This window comes from Nycticebus coucang, chromosome 8 (genome assembly GCF_027406575.1).
Source record: "Nycticebus coucang isolate mNycCou1 chromosome 8, mNycCou1.pri, whole genome shotgun sequence".
NCBI lineage: Eukaryota > Metazoa > Chordata > Mammalia > Primates > Lorisidae > Nycticebus > Nycticebus coucang.
The window spans coordinates 54,470,792-54,489,759 of record NC_069787.1 but is presented as its reverse complement, the minus strand read 5'-3'; the positions used below and the strand labels follow the sequence as shown (position 1 = coordinate 54,489,759).

At 42.5% G+C, this 18,968-nt stretch overlaps 1 protein-coding gene across 2 annotated transcripts in view; it reads left to right on the top strand.

The window, feature by feature from the left end:
* CACNA2D3 (calcium voltage-gated channel auxiliary subunit alpha2delta 3) overlaps positions 1-18,968 on the top strand; it is a 913,362-nt gene that overhangs the window by 712,217 nt on the left and 182,177 nt on the right. For both annotated transcript variants that reach the window (XM_053599985.1, XM_053599984.1), the window contains 7 exons: positions 448-531; positions 7,857-7,928; positions 8,186-8,247; positions 9,610-9,677; positions 12,643-12,688; positions 12,849-12,946; positions 15,928-16,021. In XM_053599985.1, the coding sequence (XP_053455960.1) occupies positions 448-531; positions 7,857-7,928; positions 8,186-8,247; positions 9,610-9,677; positions 12,643-12,688; positions 12,849-12,946; positions 15,928-16,021 (524 nt within the window). The remainder of the gene's footprint in view (positions 1-447; positions 532-7,856; positions 7,929-8,185; positions 8,248-9,609; positions 9,678-12,642; positions 12,689-12,848; positions 12,947-15,927; positions 16,022-18,968) is intronic.

The window sequence follows — 18,968 nt, the reverse complement described above, 5'->3', positions numbered from 1 at the left end:
AAGTATAGGGTGACATGACTAGATGTTTTTCAACATAAGAAGCTCTTTTTTGTGTTGTGAAGGAATAAGTTTAAGAAGCTTCGGAATGAAGAAGGATCTGCCCTTCTCACACACACCCCATCCAGGGAAGGGACAAAGTTTCTTTTGCCACTGGTGTTTTTAAAAACAAAATGTCCACCAGGTAAATTCAAATCAAGCAAAGAGTTAACTTTTATATTCCCCCAGCTTGGAGCAAATGTTTACAAGCATCTGGCCTTGGCTTTCCTGTCATTAAAACCCCAAGGCCTGTCACCCGGCTGGCTTCTCGCTGATGTTTGCCCATTCCCAGTCCCCATCCCTGAAACAGGACTTGGGAGGATAAATACTGCCCTAGCTGAGGATTTCATGGATATGGTTTTTTTTTTTTTCTTTTTCTATCTCTCCCCACCTCCCCCGACCCTCCACTAGTACGAAGAAGGAAAAAAGCGAAGAAAACCAAACTATAGCAGTGTTGACCTCTCTGAGGTGGAGTGGGAAGACCGAGATGACGTGGTAAGTGATTTGTTTTCAAGCCTCATGAAGAAGGAGCTCCATTGTACCCACTTCTGTACCTGGAAGCTCCCCCAGGGGTTGGCCAAGAGGCCCACTAGAGGGACAGCTGGCCACCAGAGGGATGTAGAGACAATAGACCCTTTTACCACATCAGGAGTTTTACAACCCTCCTGCTGCTCCGTGGTGGGGCCCATGGCAGCCAAGCTGCCCCACCTGCTTGTGCAGCCCGCTGATTAATTCAGCCTCCTCCTCAGTGCAATGGATGGGCCCTGCCATCTTCAGTGGAACATGGGTGCCCAGAGCAAGGTCAGGGTGCCTGCAGGCCAAGCAGGCAGGTTCCTGGGCACCAGAATTTGCCTGTCTGGACCACATGGGCACAGCTCTTGTTTTCAGAGAACAGCACAGGGCTTTGCAGGCCCACCTTGCTCCTGCCTGGCTGGCTGGCTACATTCTCTGCCTTCCCAGCCCTGCCCCACTCCCACCTTGCCTCAGCAGCGCACCACTCTTTCCCCACACAGATCCAGCCCTCTCTCCTCTATCAAAAGCTTTCCCTACGCCCATGACTTAACCCCCTCAAGTCTTCTCATTACTTCCTCAACAAATCAGATTTGTTAGACATGCCTGCCTTTGTGTGAATCCAGGTGGAACGTCCTTAATTGAGTTGTCACCTCCCAGGTGTTCCTGTCAACATCCTGACTCATCACTTTTTCTCCTCACGTCTCTGTGCCAGACCACGTTTCCCTGCCCCACCCTCCCTGATTTGTGTGATTTCTTATGTTTCATCATTGAATTAGCATTGCTTCCATCTGTCTGTCTGTCCTGCTGTCCCAAGGGATATTGAGAAGCCCTACCCGAAAGCCCAGGCTGGGTCTCTGTGCCTCTCAGACGTGGCCCAGCCTCTTTCTGTAGCTTTCCTTCTTTCACATCCTCAGCTCCCTCTCACCGTCTCAACTGGCAGGAGTTTCCGATTTTATTTGTCGCCTATAAAATAAATGCAAGAACCATGTCTGCGTTAGAAATTTAACCTATTTCCTTCTGTATCTGCACTGAGTCTATTTAAACTCAAGCTCAGACAAAATAACTTTTTCATTTGATAGAAGCTGCTTCCTCGTCCACATTCTTTCCGCACATGCCAGGTCTGACACAGCATCAGCTCAATAACTTGGTAGAGTTTTATGTCTTCTGTATCTAAATTCTTTCATCAAGATCTTGTCAGGCTCTTTGACTGTATAGCATCTAAGGTACACAACCTACCCTGAGCACAGCGGTGGGCAGTTCTGCTCAGGTGTTAGACGGGCAAGTTTGAATCCTACCTTCCCTGCGGGCTGGCTGTCTGGCTGGGTGGGTGATTGATTATGCCCTCTGAACCTCAGGTTTAGATTTTGTTCATTGCTTTCTTTTTTGTTTTTTCCCAGTTATGAGTCTGATGGCAATAGTCCCTACCTCACAGAGCTATTGTCAAGATTAAATGTATTAATATGTAGAAAGAGATTAAAGTGCTTACACTGCTGTGTGGTCACAGAGTGTTCTCCGAGGGGTAGCCATTGTTAGTGTAATTCTCATCATCACCATCAATGCTCAGGTGACCCCTCATGAATACCTGTCTTGTGGATTTATAGATGCTAACTTGTCTCATGAATCTTTGTCTTTCCTCGTCCAACTTCTCTTTGTCCATTGCTTTATTTCTGGTTTGTTTTGGCCTCACTGGATCTTTCCGTTTTCTTTCCCAGAGGGCTTGACCCTTGTGGTCAATGTGCTTCCAGATCCCTTCCTCTTTTCTATCTTAGCTACCATGGAGGGCAGACTCGGTCACACCTACCTTGCCCTCAGGTTCCCTTGGCCAGGAAGCCTCCCTCTACTAGTTAGCACCAAATTGACTCCTCCTTTGCAGGCTGCCCAGAGATGTCCCGCTCAGTTCACTCTAATCTCAGCTAATTTTCAGGGAGCTAATATCTCCTTGTCCTAATCATGGTTTGGAAGCACCTTTTATCTCATCCTGTTTGCGTTTCTCATCAAGGCTGTAGCCATCAGATGCCCAGGTTCATGTTCTTCACCTTGATCTGACCCACAGGGCTGGTTTCTGGCTGCCCTTGTTCACAGTTACCCCATCTAAATCAAATCTAGTACTCTCCTGCCACACAGATTGGTCTCTGGTTCCCTGTTTGATTTGGGTCTCCTGTCACCTCAGGAGAATGGTGCACTTGAAATGTGAACTCCTTCATTATCAACCTATTTGACTTAGGAAAACCCAAACAACCATTTCTTTCTGGGGGATTGTCACCTCACTGACTGGTGGATTTTGGTAGCTGCCCAAAGCTTTGTGAATTCTGAAATCCCACATGCTTATCTGCAGCCAACTATTTGGAATTTGCATCCCAGTAGAAGAGGACAGGTGTTTAGGGTCAATATCTGGGACAGGCAATGTCAGTAGAGCCCAATAAGGAAGAAACAAGCAGAGTCTACCAGCTGCAGAGACCCTCTGGAGAGGAGAATCCTATTTCTCTTAGACAATTAGGCTCTTGAAGTTAATGACAACGTTTATAACACAGGCCCTTCATACTTCCAAAAAATGATGTAAGGTCACATATATTTGGTAATTATTATTATTTGATAGTATTAAAACACATACAAAATAGATGGGCTAAAGTTAAAAGAAGGGATAAAAGAGACAATCAGAACCCATTAGAGGGGAATGAGCAGGACTTCTGTCCCCATCTTCAGGATGATTAGCCATTGCATCAACAACACAATGAGTAGAACAGATCTTTGGGAGACCCATGAACCAGCAGTGGGTCATGCATAGCCTGGGGGATCCACACTGGTGATTCCCTCTGGGAAGGAAAAATTATCTTTAAAAATGATGTTTATCCTTTGACCATAAATTCCCAGAAATGACTAAAGGAATTAGGATGATTTTTGTTTTATTCCTATTACCTCTTAGTCATTCCCAAGCTTTCCACAGTGAACATGATTATTTGTATAAATAGAAAAACTCATGTAAACAATAACTAACACGTGTTAAACTCTTCCTACGTGCCAATTACATACTAATTCTATATATGACTGACCTCATTTATTTCTCAAAGTGATTCTTTTACGTTATTGCTATCTCCAGTTTACAGGTAAGGAAACTGAGGCAAAGAATTGCTGTAGTGGTCCAAGGGCATACAGCATGGATTCCAGCTCAGGCAGCCTGGCCCACAAAGCCATGCTCTTGACATTTGGTCTTCCACAGAAGAGCACTTAAGTCCTTGAGTTCAAGAGTCCTCGAAAAGTCAATTTCAGTGCCTCAGAGTGTGTGAGTGATCCTCCCTGGAGGGATGCAGAAAAGTGAGTGATCCTCCCTGGAGGGATGCAGAAAAGATGGGAGTATTTTGTGCATAGCAGCTGCTAAGCACGTGTTTGTTCACATAGTACTGTTGTGAACGCCACCCCAAAGATCCTTGAATCCAACTGAAATCCCTTCTGTTGCAGTATTTTTTTCTACTTCCCTCTACTCAACTCATAGTTCTTCTTATCCATGATGACTCTGATGGAAAATTTCCCCTGAATCTTTTCATTCCCAAAGCCCTGCTATAAACCTTTTCACTTGGGGCATATTTCTGAGACCTTTGGCCATTTGATTCATTTTTTCTTTATACCCTCTCTACTGTCTGTCCAGTTCATGCCTTAGCCCTGGACTCTCAAACCAAGCACAGCCTTCCCTGAGAACCTAGGCGCCCAAGTGTGTCTCCTATGTTAGCTGAATGCTTGGTAGGACAGACCTGCTTGTCCACTACATCACTCTTCCTCTCCAACCTGTCATCTTGTCCAGGGTCGCATGTCATCAGGGACTCCCTGTGCACTAGAAAGGGTGAGGCTCGTGTTCTAGTGTGGACACCGTTAGGAGAATAAGTTATTATTACATATTGATATTCACAACCTGAGGTGGCTAATGAGTCTCGGGGAAAGCTTCCTGAATGAGGTCTAACTTGGGAGGTCAGAGCAGGAGGCCAACCGTGACACAGGATGTGTGGCCTCCTATGTCCACAGCTGTAACATGGTTGGTAGGGAAGTCGGTGCTGTGAGTGTCATCCCAGCGGCTTTGGCTTCAGCATTGCAAAAGAAGGACATACTCACCAGGGGCTCCGGAGAAGCACATCTGAACCAGACAAGGCCGGGCCCCGGAGAGGCTGGTCACTGTCACCAGACTATTATTTTCAGCTTGAGGAGATTTTACGTTTTATTTTATTGACCATACTGTGGTGAAAGCTGCTTTCATCGTCCCTGCATTATCACACTTGCAGATACTTGATACCTGATAGAAAAAAATAAAGCCATATCATCGATACTTCCCTTGACTGCATGTTAAGTTGAACAGCTTCACACATGTGATTTTTAATGGCCACATCGTATGCTAACATATGGACACACCAAAACTTGTTTGGAAATTTTCCTTTGCCAGGCCATTCTTATTTTTCCAGTTGTTCACTGTTGTAGATTCAGGCAGTGACAGAGTCAAAGGATTTGTGGCCAGCTCTGAGCAGCACTGCTAGATCCGTGCTCCGGGCCGAGACGGATAGCATCACTACTCTCCATCACTCTTCCTGTGCTTGGAGCTCCTCTGCTACCCAGAACCCAGGGTGACATGCATGATGCCTTTACAAAGGTTATTCTTTAATCTATTGGGAAATCACCAAACCCCTTTTCCTTCCTATCAGCCCTTATCTACAGCAGGTAAAGCTTGTGGAGAAGCCTCCTGGGAACCTCGACTGCATAGTCAGTTTTAAGAACTTTTTCTTTTTTAAATCTGTAAATAGCAATACATTATTTTTATATTGATGACATAAAATACTGAATTATGTCCAATTGCTTTCTTTCCTTATTTGGGAGGCAGAGGTTAAGAGCCTGGGCTCAACAGGCAAAGGCTATGTTTCCTGAGGCAAGCTTTTTACCTCCGTGCCTCAGTTTCTACACCTGTAAAATGAGGATAATAGTGCTAATAATGGTGTGGTACCTTGCAAGGCAATTTTGAGGATTTAAAAACAAAGTAAGAGCTCCATAAATAGTATCTATCAATATTATCTGAATTTCATGAGAATCTGATACCCACAGTTTTTATAACACCTGACAGGATCGCTGGGGTCTGGGAGTCCTCACTCAGGAGCACTTTGGCAGCGTGAATGAAAGATGAAGAAACCGAGCTACAGGGAGGTCACAGGACAGCTGGTTTGTGTCAGTAGCAGAACTTAAACTTCGATATCCTGGGTTCCCTCTCTTTACCTCAGGCTGCTTCCTTTTCACTCTGTGCCAACCCACAGGTGGTCAAGAGCAGGAGTTTTCAACCTGGGGAGTTGGGAGAGAGGCCACCAAATCTATTTAGTGGTTCACAAACAGCAAATAAAAGCAACGAAATCTACTAAAATAGGAGATACAGAGGTACATCATCAGAGTAAGGTGTGTTTTCCTGATACGGCTAACAAGTCATAAAAGTTGGAAAAACATGAGCATCTGTGTCATACAAACTGGAGTTTGCATCCCACTTCCTTAAACTACTGACAGGTGTCTGGCACCAAGTAAAAGTGAGGAAGATGATACTGCAGATGAAGCTGATACACACGCTGATGACTGTGGTGGTGCTAGTAGAGGACAGCTGACATTTACTCAGTGCTTAGGACATACCAGGCACTCTTCTAAATATTGACTCATCTAATCCTCACTACAGCCTAATAAGATGGGTGGTGTCATTAGTTCTATTTTGCAGAAAAGGAAACTGAGGCACAGAGAAGGTAAGTGATTTGCCCAAGGTCATGGTGCTCTGGCTCTGGAGTCATTTCTTAACTACACTGCTATCCCACCTCATAAGTAGGTGATTAATAAGTATAATCCATTTTCATTGTTATTTAAGAAAATGTCAAGACTGGAAGAGGCATTAGTGACCCTGGCCTTGGATCCTCCCAGGCCCCTCACACTGATTGTTCTGTACCAGTGGGAGTTGGGGGTGGGGTGGCACGGAGAAGCTTACCTAATCTCTGACTTGCCTGGGGAATGTGAGAGGGGAAGGTCCCAAATGGCTTTAGGCAGGCACCAGAGAGAGGAAAAATGAAAACCATGTTAAAGATAAATTGAGCCGTTCTTAAAAGTTAGAAAGTAGACTTAATTAGGACCAGCTCTCCCCATCTAAAACCACAAAAGTTAAAATGGGAAAATATTTCCAGAAATGCCCATTATGTGTTGTTAAAAAATATCTAGAGTAAAATATATGTTTTATTTTATACATGCCTCCAGCTAAAAATTACGCTTTTACTCTCTCTCTCACAGAAGATCCCAAATCTAGACAGCTCCGAATCAAATTCAGGTTGCCTGCAAGCCATGAAGTTTTCTATCAGCCAGATCTTATTCAAGCTCCTCAAAGGAGAAAAGAGGGGAAAGGATTAAAAAAAAAACAAGGCATGGGGCTGAGAAAGAGCCTTTCCTGACAGGCTGTGGCATGTCAGCGTTTGCTCCTATTCCATTAAATGGCCTTCTCGGTTGTCTTTCATTGGTGCCCAAGACGGCACATCTTTTATCAGCATGTCTGCTGTCCTCCTCTGAACTCAGGGAAGGGCCACACATAACTAGACAAGGTCAGCCAGGGGTGGGGGAGGACAGCCAGGCCCACTGTTCCTAGATGGGACCTCCAAAAATCAGGCACAGGGTCACTCCTGTTCACTGCCCCATCAGCAAGGCCGTTAATTGGCCCGGACTTCTCAGAGAACATTTGAAGATGATTCATGCTATGAAATCTCTATCTTCCAAAGGGTTAGCCTTTTTTTCTTTTTTTTTTTTTTTAACTACTGTGTCGAAAAATATCTTTAACTTGATTATGTTTTGGAAAATGATTTCTCCCTGGCCAATCAGTATACTTTTGAAAATGTAACTTGTCCCCAGAGACATTCTTGCTTCATGAGTGTTTTAGCCGATTGCTGGAAGTTCATTCTCTGATTCTTAGGATTCATCATCATCATAAGGCTATTTTGTTGTTGTTGTTGTTGTTGTTGTCGTCCTGAGGCTTACGTGAGCACCCCACAGTGAAGCTGAAAGTGACTTACGTGGTGTTGTTTGCCCCTCTCACATCATGCAAGAGCAGCTGGGTGTTTATCCCACAGAAACTCTCTTTTACAGGTCTGAGTGCACAATGCAGACTGAACTGCAAAAGTACCTAAGGCTTGATGGAAAAGCAACCCAGCCCTTTCATAGCTCTGCTTTGTACAAGCCACCAAATGAGCTCCCAGATTGAGCATGAGAGGTATCCAGATACATCACCCAGAGAAGAACTAACACACGGTTTTCTTTTCTCCTTGTAGTTAAGAAATGCCATGGTGAATCGAAAGACGGGGAAGTTTTCCATGGAGGTGAAGAAGACAGTGGACAAAGGGGTACATTTTTCTCAAACATTCTTGCCGCTTAATTTAAAACAAACCACTGTGAAAAATTAGCTTTGAAAGCTCTATCTGGAATAAATATCTTTCGCTGAGATCATTTTTCTCTTGTCTTTACTTATCTCAAACAAGATTCATGTAGTATTGTTAACCTGATCATAGTGTGTCCATTTATTTTTATTTATTTCTGAAAACTTCACCTAGCAGACTAACCATGTTTTCTTTTCTCTACGACTTTTTTTTTTTCAATCTAGAAACGGGTTTTGGTGATGACAAATGACTACTATTATACAGACATCAAGGGTACCCCTTTCAGGTAGAGCTGACCATAATACATGGACATTCCATCAGACCCATCAGTTGTGTTTGTACAAAACCTGCTGGCGCTCTCAGAGCTCATCATCTGAAGATAACCAAACACCCTGCCGAAAGGCTGGAAAGAGTGAGGAAGGGGCTTTTCCCAGGCTGCTTTTGTTTTTGCTTTCCAGAAGGGGGGAGATGGTTCAGGCTCACCTAGGAGAGCTCACTCGATTTGTCATGGCTTTGCATCTCATTATCAAGCAAATAAGCTTTGGGGGTTCCCACTAAGGGTGGAGGCGAGTTCAGAGGGTTACCAGGGTCCTCAACCATCTAACTTGCTGCCTCATGAGTCCCATTTCGCTTTTTATTTCCATGACCAAAAAACAATCCTTCAAACCTCGAGGTAGCATATCCATCCACACATGTTGTGCTTCCGTTTCAATTTCTCTGAACTGTCCTTCTGTGCTTGTCTACCTTTGAATCCTGTTGTTTCTCTTTGTAACAGTCCTGAAAAAATGGTTTTGCCTCATTGCCTGCTTTCAGATGTGTATGTGGCATTCTAAAGTTTTCCTGCTACTAGTAACCTAGTGTTGTAACATGTTCCGTAAAAAAAAACTATTGCAGTAGGGTAGTGTTGGACACCAGTTCCTGTTCCTAGACTAGTATCTCACAAAGCTAAGGAGAGAAAGAGTTTACTGACAATCGATTAATCCAAAAAGTAAATTGTAGCCTAGTTGTCATAGATTGCCAAGGCTCGCGAGTGTATTTCATTTAGAACCAGCGCAGTCGAGAACACATGAACCACTAAGCGGATATGCCAAATGGAGAGACTATGTTTTTAAAATGTATCCTCTTATTTTAGGAGCTTAAATCAAGCCAGTGAGTGTGAAAAACATATTAGACTAGTGAGAGGATTGTGCAAAGAAGCCTGTGACACAGGCGGTGGCTACACTCCAGTGATAGTGGAAGTCTTCATTTTTGCCCATGAGAAGGGGTTGATTTTCCCTTGTCCCAAAAGCTAGGATCTGGAGACACCTATATATGGTTGAATGTAGGGCAAGGATGTATAAAAAGGAGGGCACATAGGAGAGAAAGGCTTTCTGGAAGGGCCACTAATTTGCCACCACTCTTAGAAAAACACACAAGAGTGGGCAATTGCTGCTAGCATTTCCAATCAGAAATTACTGTGAAGCAGCTGATTGAACCTAAGAGAAACCAACACCAATGATAATCAGGGGAGTTTTGAAAGTAAACTGTTGGGAAACTTGTTTACAGAACATGAAATGGAAATGTGAAAATGGAAATAAAAACTGTTAGCCGACAAGTCTATTCCAGTCAATGCCATGAATTTCAAGTTCTGCTCTGTTTCTCTGCACAGTTTAGGAGTGGCGCTCTCCAGAGGCCATGGGAAGTATTTCTTCCGCGGGAATGTAACCATTGAAGAAGGTAAGATGCTGCCCTGGCTCCTATTATCCTATAATGTGGGAAGAAAGCTTCAGAGCCAGCTTTGGGGTCAACTAAGGAACTTGTTCATCTGTCCAAACCTGTGGCTAATCTGTTGGGCATTTGACTGAAATGTCATATGATATCACCTATTGTGCTTAGCTAGGTTTCAGAGTGGTGGAACACTTTGTTAGTGATTGTGATTTAATTTACTTAGATTCTGCAAATTGTGATTTAATTTATTTATATTCTGCAACCAACAGAGTTGTTTAGACAAGTCATAGGAATCATCCACCAACTATATCCTTCTCATAGGTAAAGATCAGTACCAGGAGAAAATACAAATAAATGTAAAAACTCAAACCCAAATGAAAATGGACGTGGAAAATGGACGTTGGTCTCCTCTATAGTTGAGCCACAAATTATATTTGTGTTTCATGGCAGCCCTGCTCCAAAGAGAAAGTGGCCATTTAAATCGGATTTACATAGGTCAGAAGGAGTAAATGGTACCTTTAGGTTCCCAGATCCTCTGGTGTTCATAAAACATGGATGCGCAGTGAACTCCCAGTAAACAAAAGCAGTTGTTACAGCTCTTTAAACTTCCAAATAGCTGTCACATATGCACTGTTTTTTCATCTCCCCCAAACCAAATAGTTCAGACCTTTTCCAGTATCAAGAGCTGCTAGGGAGAGGTGGGCATTATCTTACGAAGGGCTCTGCTTCCCAGATTGCCTAGAGTGAGTTACTGCCCAGTCTGTGCCTGGGATTTTGTGTGTCCTCAGAGAAAGTGGGACCAGACCACTACTCTTTCTCCCCAAGGAGAATGGCCAAGAATAGGAAGATCAGTTATGAGCCACATTTTAATTGATTAGAACTGTGTACAAAAGAATGTGATGAACTTGCAGAAGCTGGGCCACCCATGGCTCAGTCAGGTGATGTGGCAGGGAATGAAGAATGGAAGCAGCGATCCCTGAGATGCCATGTCCCATAGACAGCCTTCTGGTTGATGGCTGATCAGCCCTGCACCTTGTCACAGGTGTTTGTTTTGTCTCCCAAGTGATCCTACATCTTACAAAGGAAAAAGCAGAGTAGGGAGGCTCAGTGAAATGGGCAGGCCCAGAGCATGCCCACCACAGAGCTCACCACACGGGCTGTCTTCCCGGAGACTTACAAGAGAAAACAGGCAGCCTTGCGACATGGGAAAGACACTGTCTAGGATGTGTTCTCAGATAGCTTGAATTAACTTCTAGAATTTTCCAGCTCTGTGGGTCATATTGGCATTATGGACATCACTATTCATGAAGCCAGAAAATTCATGTCTAAGGCATCTAAGGTCAAGCTGAGGAAAGAACTCGTGGTCAGAACAATGGAAGGAGAGGATATGAAGGGGCGATTTACCTGTCCCGTGTCTGTCCTCTTAGTCAGTTCTCTGTGCATGGACCTGTTCCTCCCTGCCTTTTCCTTCACCCCCTTCTTCTCCCACCCCTTCTCTCTCTCTCTCACAGTTGTTTTGCATTGTCTTTTGGACCGTATTTTTAGTCACTCTCTTCTTCCTGTATGTTCCACAGCTGTTAGGCTACAGAGTCACATGCAGAGAATTTCAGAACTAACTGTAACCACCATGCAAGAAATTAGTTTGAACCCTCAGCAAGGGGGAGAGTGTCTGGTTATCCACACAAATGAGGTCAGATCTTCCTCTCTCTGTTGGTCTTCTGTAAATAAAAGGACTTACACTCCTGCCAACTTTGCTGAGTCACAGAGCCTAAGAACACTGCTTCCCCTTGGGCTAACTAGTAGAGGGTCTTGTCAACTCTGAGAGCCATGGCATGATTATTGCTCTCTTCTGCTCTCAGAGAGAGAGAAGGGAGGAGTTCCTTGGGGCTGACAACTACATTTCTACAGGATTTTCCATAAGGAAGGCATCCTTCCAGAATGTAGGAATTTTCCACATGCTTTGCCAACACCAGATATTACAAAGATGGCAAATGGGTAGATTTTGCTAAAAAGAAATGTAAGGTATCATCCTGAGGTTGAAGTTATGGAGCATAGTTCTATTGGCTGAAATTGTTCCTTTTCTGAATCTCCTCTGAAACTTTGCATCTTTTATGTGTATCATATTTAGAGTGTATGTCATTATCATTAGCATTATCTATCATTGGTAGATGTGATTTTATCGAAATGCCCAAAATCAGAGGTGATAGAGTTATAGAACAATGACATTTTCAGGGTCTCATCTATAGTTCCTGTGGAATATAGGCAGAGAGCATTGTGTAGATAAATCTTTGACTGGAACTGATTTTGCAGTTGGGGAGTCTGAAGCAGCCTATAAAAAATTCTGGATTTTCTGCAAGCCCCAGCTCCCCTAGCTACCTTCCCAGACCGATGATTCGTTTTTACTTAGAATCCTGTAACAACTAGTAATTTTTGCTGGTCAAAGACAGTTGAGTATTGACAATTTCATGTTGTTCCTTTAACCTATAATTTCACCCTCACAACCACCCATCAGTTTGGGACTATTATTATTCCTCTTTTGCACATGAGGCAACTGACATTTAGAAAAGTAAAGTAACCTGCTAACATCACACAGTTGAGTGGCCTAGGCCAGTTCCCAACTCGGACTATGTGGGGCGCCAGAGTCAGTGTTTCTTAATCATGGTCCTATTAAGCTTATCCCTCAGGACTCTTAGTGTTTCATTTATCTTGAATGAGTTAAGGCTTTCCTGGGACACAGGTGCAGCACAGGGGGCAGTGCTGCCTGAGGGAGGTGCAGAGAAGAGAGGGTTCTGCCTGACAAGAGGGAGTGAGCTTGTGCGCTTTGCTCAGAGCACCCGTTCCCAGACAGGTCCCTTGGGAGTTGATGTCTACCCTTAGCCCACCCGACAGCCCTACTCTAGAATATTTGAAGCATACAGGAGGATGAAAAGGAGTTAATTAATTTACTCATTAATTCCTTCTCCTTGACCTTTAGGCCTGCACGATTTAGAACACCCTGATGTGTCCTTGGCAGATGAATGGTAAGAATTAAAAGTCCTTCATTGGCATTAACATCTTTTGTTTCCCTCTTTGATTTCAAGTTGTTTGTGCCCTGTTCCCCAGATTTCCTGTTTCAAAGGCAAAGGAGGGAGGTGCTGTAAATATTCATAGATTCTTCTTTCGGCTGTATCATGTTCTTAGGTCCTATTGCAACACTGACCTGCACCCTGAGCACCATCATCTGTCTCAGTTAGAAGCTATTAAGCTCTACCTCAAAGGCAAAGAACCGCTGCTGCAATGTGAGTGCGCTTTCACGGTGGGCTGTGCCTGCAAGTGGTGGTGGGGCAGTGAACACAAAACCATTTATTGCCTCAGTGTTCAAGGGAATTCAAGGGAAGCTTTGCTTTGGCAGATACTCTCAGTCATGGGAAATCCAGCCAAATATCTGTTTCCTATAGGAACAGAAGAAAGAAGGTGGGTTACAAAAAATTGCACAGAATCCACAATCCCAGTTTAACCCTTTGCACTGGGATTATCCCCTTACTTACCGGTTTAGCTAAGCAACGAAATAGGATAGAAATGTTGCAACCAGGAAGGGACTCTACATATTTGCTTATCCAGCTCCCTTATCTTACAAATGAGAAAGCAAGGCTGGCAATAGGACTCATCTTCTCTTCTCTGAAGCAATCATCTGAGTCTCCTAGTTTTCCCCAAAACGGTGTCACCCCAGGACATGCTGCCCCTTAGGGAGGTGTAAGTTCTTCTTTCCTCCTACCAAGCAGAGGACCTCAGTGAGTAAGAAATGGCCAGTGGCTGTGTATGGAAGAGCAGCAGCTGAGCTGGATGTCCCCAGAGGGAGGGCAAGAGCCATAATGAATACGAGATCTAACAATTAACTTTGTGAACTTGCTGCCCAGTGCTCATGACACTTCTGTGAGGTTTCCTGTATCAGTGTCTTACAGTTGTGTTCCTATTGACTTGTGGTGGTGTCTTACTGAGTGGTATTAATTATCATTGTTGTGTGCTTTTGTGTGCTGTCAGAAGAATGTTGGAGCTTAAATTAGAACAATGAGCAAACATTAAATTTCTTGTTAAACCTGGCAAGAGTAAAAGTAGAATCAAGAATATTGTAGTCCAGGTTTATGGGGATAATGCCATGAAGAAAATATCAGTGTGCAAATGGATTAAATGTTTTTCTGAGAGGAGAGAAGGCATCACTGATGAAGAGAGGTCAGGGCAGACAGTATTGAGCCAAACTGATGAAAACATTGCAAAAATCTGTCAAATTGTACATTAAAATCATTGGCTGACTGTGAAAGTACAGAAGAAAAGACTGTGTGAAAAAGTTAGATGAAAACAACCTGAACTGTTTGCCACCAACTCATGGCTCTTGCATCATGACAATGCACCAGCTCATACAGCACTGTCTATGAGGGATTTTTTTAGCCAGTAAACAAATAACTGTATTGTAACATCCTCCCTACCCACCTGATCTGGCCCCCAGTGACTTTTTTCTTTACCAAAAGACAAAGAAAATATTGAAAGGAGGACATTTTGATGACATTAGGACATCGAGGGTAATACAATGACAGTCTTGATGGCCATTCCAGAAAAGGAGTTCCAAATTGCTTTGAAGAGTAGCCTAGGTGCTGGCATCAGTGTATAACTTCCCAAGGGAAGAACTTCAAAGTTGACTGTACTGATGATATTCAACAATTGAGAATATAGCACTTTTTCTAGGATGAGTTCATGAACTTAATTATCAGACATTATAAGCATGGCATTTGCCCCCAACTCTAACCAGCATTGCTTATTCAATGATATGAAAAGTACTTTATATATGTTATTTTTACAGAATAACCTCAGCAGTTCTATGAGAGATGTAAGATTAGCCACTAAACAACATCTTCATGGAATGATATATATATATATATATATATATATATATATATATATATATATATATATATATATATATATTTTTTTTTTTTTTAATATATACTCTGGAAGGGAAATAGTCTGGTGGATATCTATGAACCCAATTGTTCATTTTATTTTACTTTCTAATGACATACTTAGAAAACAAAAGTATAAAGCTAATGTAAAAGATACATGTATAGTTATCATCAAGCTTTATTAAATCTTGGTATTTTACCATATTTGTTTCAGGTGCTTTTTGTTGAAGCCCCTGTGTAACCCTGCTCAGTCCCACTTCTGTTACAAAGAGAATGACTGTCTGATTTGTTCCTCATTCTCATGTATTTTATACTATTACATATATGTAGGTATCCATAAACAATTGATAGCATTATTATTTTTTGTATGTTATACTTTATATAGAGAATGTATGGCATAATATTACATGAGTTGCTACATATAATATTATAATGCATATAATATGTATATACATATGGACTATAATTTGTGTTTCCACTCATCATATTTTTGAAATTTGAGTTTATCACTTAGCTTTAATGCATTTGTTGAATTACTGTATAGAATTTCACTACATAACTCCATTGTCTCAATTTCTCCGTTGTCTTACTGATGATGAGCTGCTTCCCATTTTTGCTTTTCAGGAAATCTCTATTGTGGTTTTGTTTTTGTCCTGACTCAGGGGGAGGACTAGTCTGCCTCCTGTGATAATTAGTTGCCTCCTCTGTGGAATGCCTAGAGAGCTCTACAGTCTTCTCCCAGACCTATGATATCCCCTTCCTTCCTTGGCCTCTTCCACAGAGCTCTACCAAGAGTCCCTTTGGACTAGAATAAATATTCTCTTCTAAAGTGAAAACATTCTGAAGTGGAAGTCACCACAAAATAATAGTCCCAGTGGTCATTAAGCTATGATATCTCTTTCCTATATTACAACTGAGTAAGATTAGGGCACTGAAGAATTGCCCTAAAGGTTTTACTAAAGGACAGGGTGCGGGGGGTGGTGGTGACAAGAGCCAGCTGTCCAGAGAGTACTGGCCTCTGGCTTCCACATCCAGGAGTTCGTATGTTAGTCTATGGCCTGCGCTGTGGGATGGGGAGAGAAAGTCAAAACTGAACTGTGAGACATTGAAGCCTCTCAATTTACTGTCGTCTCCACCAAATGCTTTAGAAGCCCCTGCGTTGCAGGCATATCAAGTATCAGAACTGTTTCATATTTGCAACTGGTAGGAGGTTAACTCGTACAGCAACTCGCCATGTAAGAACTGCAAAATGAGCCCAGTGAGTGCCTCTTGTTCCCTTCTTCTGGCCCAGCCAAAGCTGTCTTCTCATCTGTCCCTCCCAACAGGTGATAAGGAATTGATCCAAGAAGTCCTCTTTGATGCCGTGGTGAGTGCCCCTATTGAAGCCTACTGGACCAGCCTGGCTCTCAACAAATCTGAGTAAGTGGTTGCATGTGTTGCCCTTCCGTGGCCATTTCCTTACCAATACTCCAAAATATGGTTATGGTTTAAAGAACTAAGCTGTTTCAGGAGACTGGTGTTAAGGTTCTTTAATTTTTCCCAAAGCTCCAAACCACAAAAGCTAGAACAGATTAGCGGCTCAGGCTTAGATGGCAAGCTCCTAGGTTTGACATATAATTTGTTTGAATTTTAACATTACATGAAATTCAGTAGGCCGAGGTAGGGTGACACTTCCGAGAGAAAGGGAGGCGGAAGGAGCGTGTTGTGTTCTGCCACGGCTCCCTGTACCTCACAGTCTTGAGGGAACTGAGCCAGTTCTGCTGTGAGTGGGAAGGAGAAGGGAGAGGTCTGTGCCGCGGGGTGTCAGACGTAAGCCTGCGGTTTTATATCTGAAGTAGGAGATGGAGGGTGTGAGAGGAAGACAGTGGTAACTCATGTCAAGAGCTAGGGTGAGAACTGCTTCAGCAGCTCATTTTTATTATGATTATTTTGCTGTTATTTTAAGTAGGCTCTTAGAGATTAAGAATAAGAATTGTTCCTGTTTCCTGATATCTTCATGTGATGCATTATTCATTTCTCTCCACTTTTCTGTGCCCTCCTTTACCTTCTAGCTTTCACTGTGTTATCATTTTCATTCATTCATTTATTAAGTCTTGACTGTGTCTCTGGTACTGAACTAGGTGTTGGAGAAATGGAAATCACCCAAACAGATGGCGTCCTTGCCAGTGTGGCACCTGTGGCATCTAGTGTGCTGTGTTATTAAGAATCATAACTGCAAAAAAAAAAAAAAAGAATCATAACTGCTTTGAAAGAAAAGCAAAGACATGTAGACTGTAACAAGATCTAGAGCCATGTTGTTCAACTTTTTTTTATCTCAAGGCATACTTGAACCTATAGTTAAATTTCTGTGGCATACTTAAATTATATTGATCAAAAAAAGTTAAAAAAGGAATATACTTACTGTGCTTTGAACGTCTTTCAAAATAATTTAATTAATAATCTTTAAAAGTTTTTGTGGCATCCTAAGATCTTCTGTGCCACAGCACACCTGTTGAAAATCACTGATTTAGGGTACACGGAGAAGATGAGGATTAACTCAAGGGTTAGGGAGCACTCTAGGAAGATGGCACAGTATGCGCAGAGGCACTGAGATGAGAAAGTATGTGACACATTTGAGGAATTTAGAGAAGGTCAATATAGTTGAAATAGTAGCAGAAGACGAGGCTATAGAGGGGCCTGGTGTCTTCTACCTTTGGGAATCGAGTGAAAAGTTTTGAATTTTATACTTTAAATATTGCGAAATCATTGATGGCTTTTAAGAAGGAAGATTTGAATTTTAAAGAAATCTTTCTACTGCTGTGTGAAGCAAAGCACAGAGAGTAATGGCTTAAGAATAATATCAAAGGCTCCTAAAGCATTCCGGGGATGTAGGGTGTGCCCCTCGAGCCAGGGCAGTGGGCACAGTGAGAAGAGTTCTGCTTGTTGACTGCCTCAGAAGTAAGATCCCTCCTCCCCCAACCCCGCCCAGGACCTGATGATGGGTTTGTTGTGTGAGGGCAGGGATACTGTGCCATCAGGTCTATGTTATGACACCTGGGCAGGTGGTGCCATTGGCTAGGAGAGGAAGTGCTAAAGGAGGATCAGGGTGTGACCAGAATCCCTTCCAGACATAGCAGCTTAAAATGGCTGAAAGTGAAGATGTCAGATAGGCTGTTGACTGACGTGAGTCTGGAGCTCCAAAGAGAGACGGCCATTTTCATTATATTTGGGAGCATTCTTGGACTGCTAACCTAAATAGTTTATTCTCTGGGAAGTTGGAAATGAATCAAGCCTTTCCTGGTGTTAAGTTTTCTAATGGATGTGGAAATGTTTCTTTTAAGCTCTCACGAAACTAAAATCTTGAACAAAGATGGTTGACTCATTCCTAAGACATACTAAATGCTTTCAGAATGGAAGCTTGCTTTGTAGTCCATGTCTGTAACTGGACAGCCTGGCTTTCTATGCTGGTGAAGGCTACAAGCAGAAATAAGTGCTTGGCATTGGTTTTTATTCAAACTTAAATACTTAAAGCTAGTATTGACCACTTTGACTACTATTAAAGATGAAGCAACTAAATGATCTTATACTGAAGATAACATGGATAATGCTTAGATCAAATTACTACTGGCATCTAACACAGAGAAGAAAACTCAAGAATTGGCATTTTCTTCATACTTTATTGTAGGATAAAATCATGTTTGTGATAAAAAGATCATTTCCTTTCTTCAAAGAAGAAATACACTTTGTAGAAGAATATGCCCAAACATTATAAAATTTGTCTTGAATGTTGAAAGAAAATTATTTTTAGTAAATTTTTCAAATCAGTTTTCCTTGCTAAGGCTGCTCTTGAATTTTCTGTTTGTGACACCCTACAAGTCTACTTAAGGAAGCCATTTTTGCCTCATCTGTTGGGGGTTGGTAATGAGACTAAAGCCTGTGCTCTGGTAGAAGTTAGAAGTTAGTGCCCCGCAGCTGTAGAAAAGTCAGATCTTATTCCAACTACGTAGAATTCCAGGCTGTGGAATGCTGCAAATTTGGGTCAGTGGCTCAGTTGTTTATTCTCTCGAATGATAGATTCTACGAATGATCTCAGGATAAACTGGGTCGTGTGAGTGCAGAAAATTCATCGTAAGGATTTCTTCATCTCCTTAATGCCTGACATATTCCCAACCTGCTCTCTCTGAATTTATACCCAGAACCTGAGAGAAAGATGGGTTTATGGTTGTAAATGCATTTTTCTCATGCTGCTGTTTTGGGCAGGAAATGCTTTGATTTTCCTGCAAGTATCACTGTGAAAACTTTCGTGAGGGATCAGTGTTTTCATTCTGTGCTTTGTGCAACTGTGTGTGTGCGTGTGCGTATGGGTATGTGTGTGCTCCTGTAATTT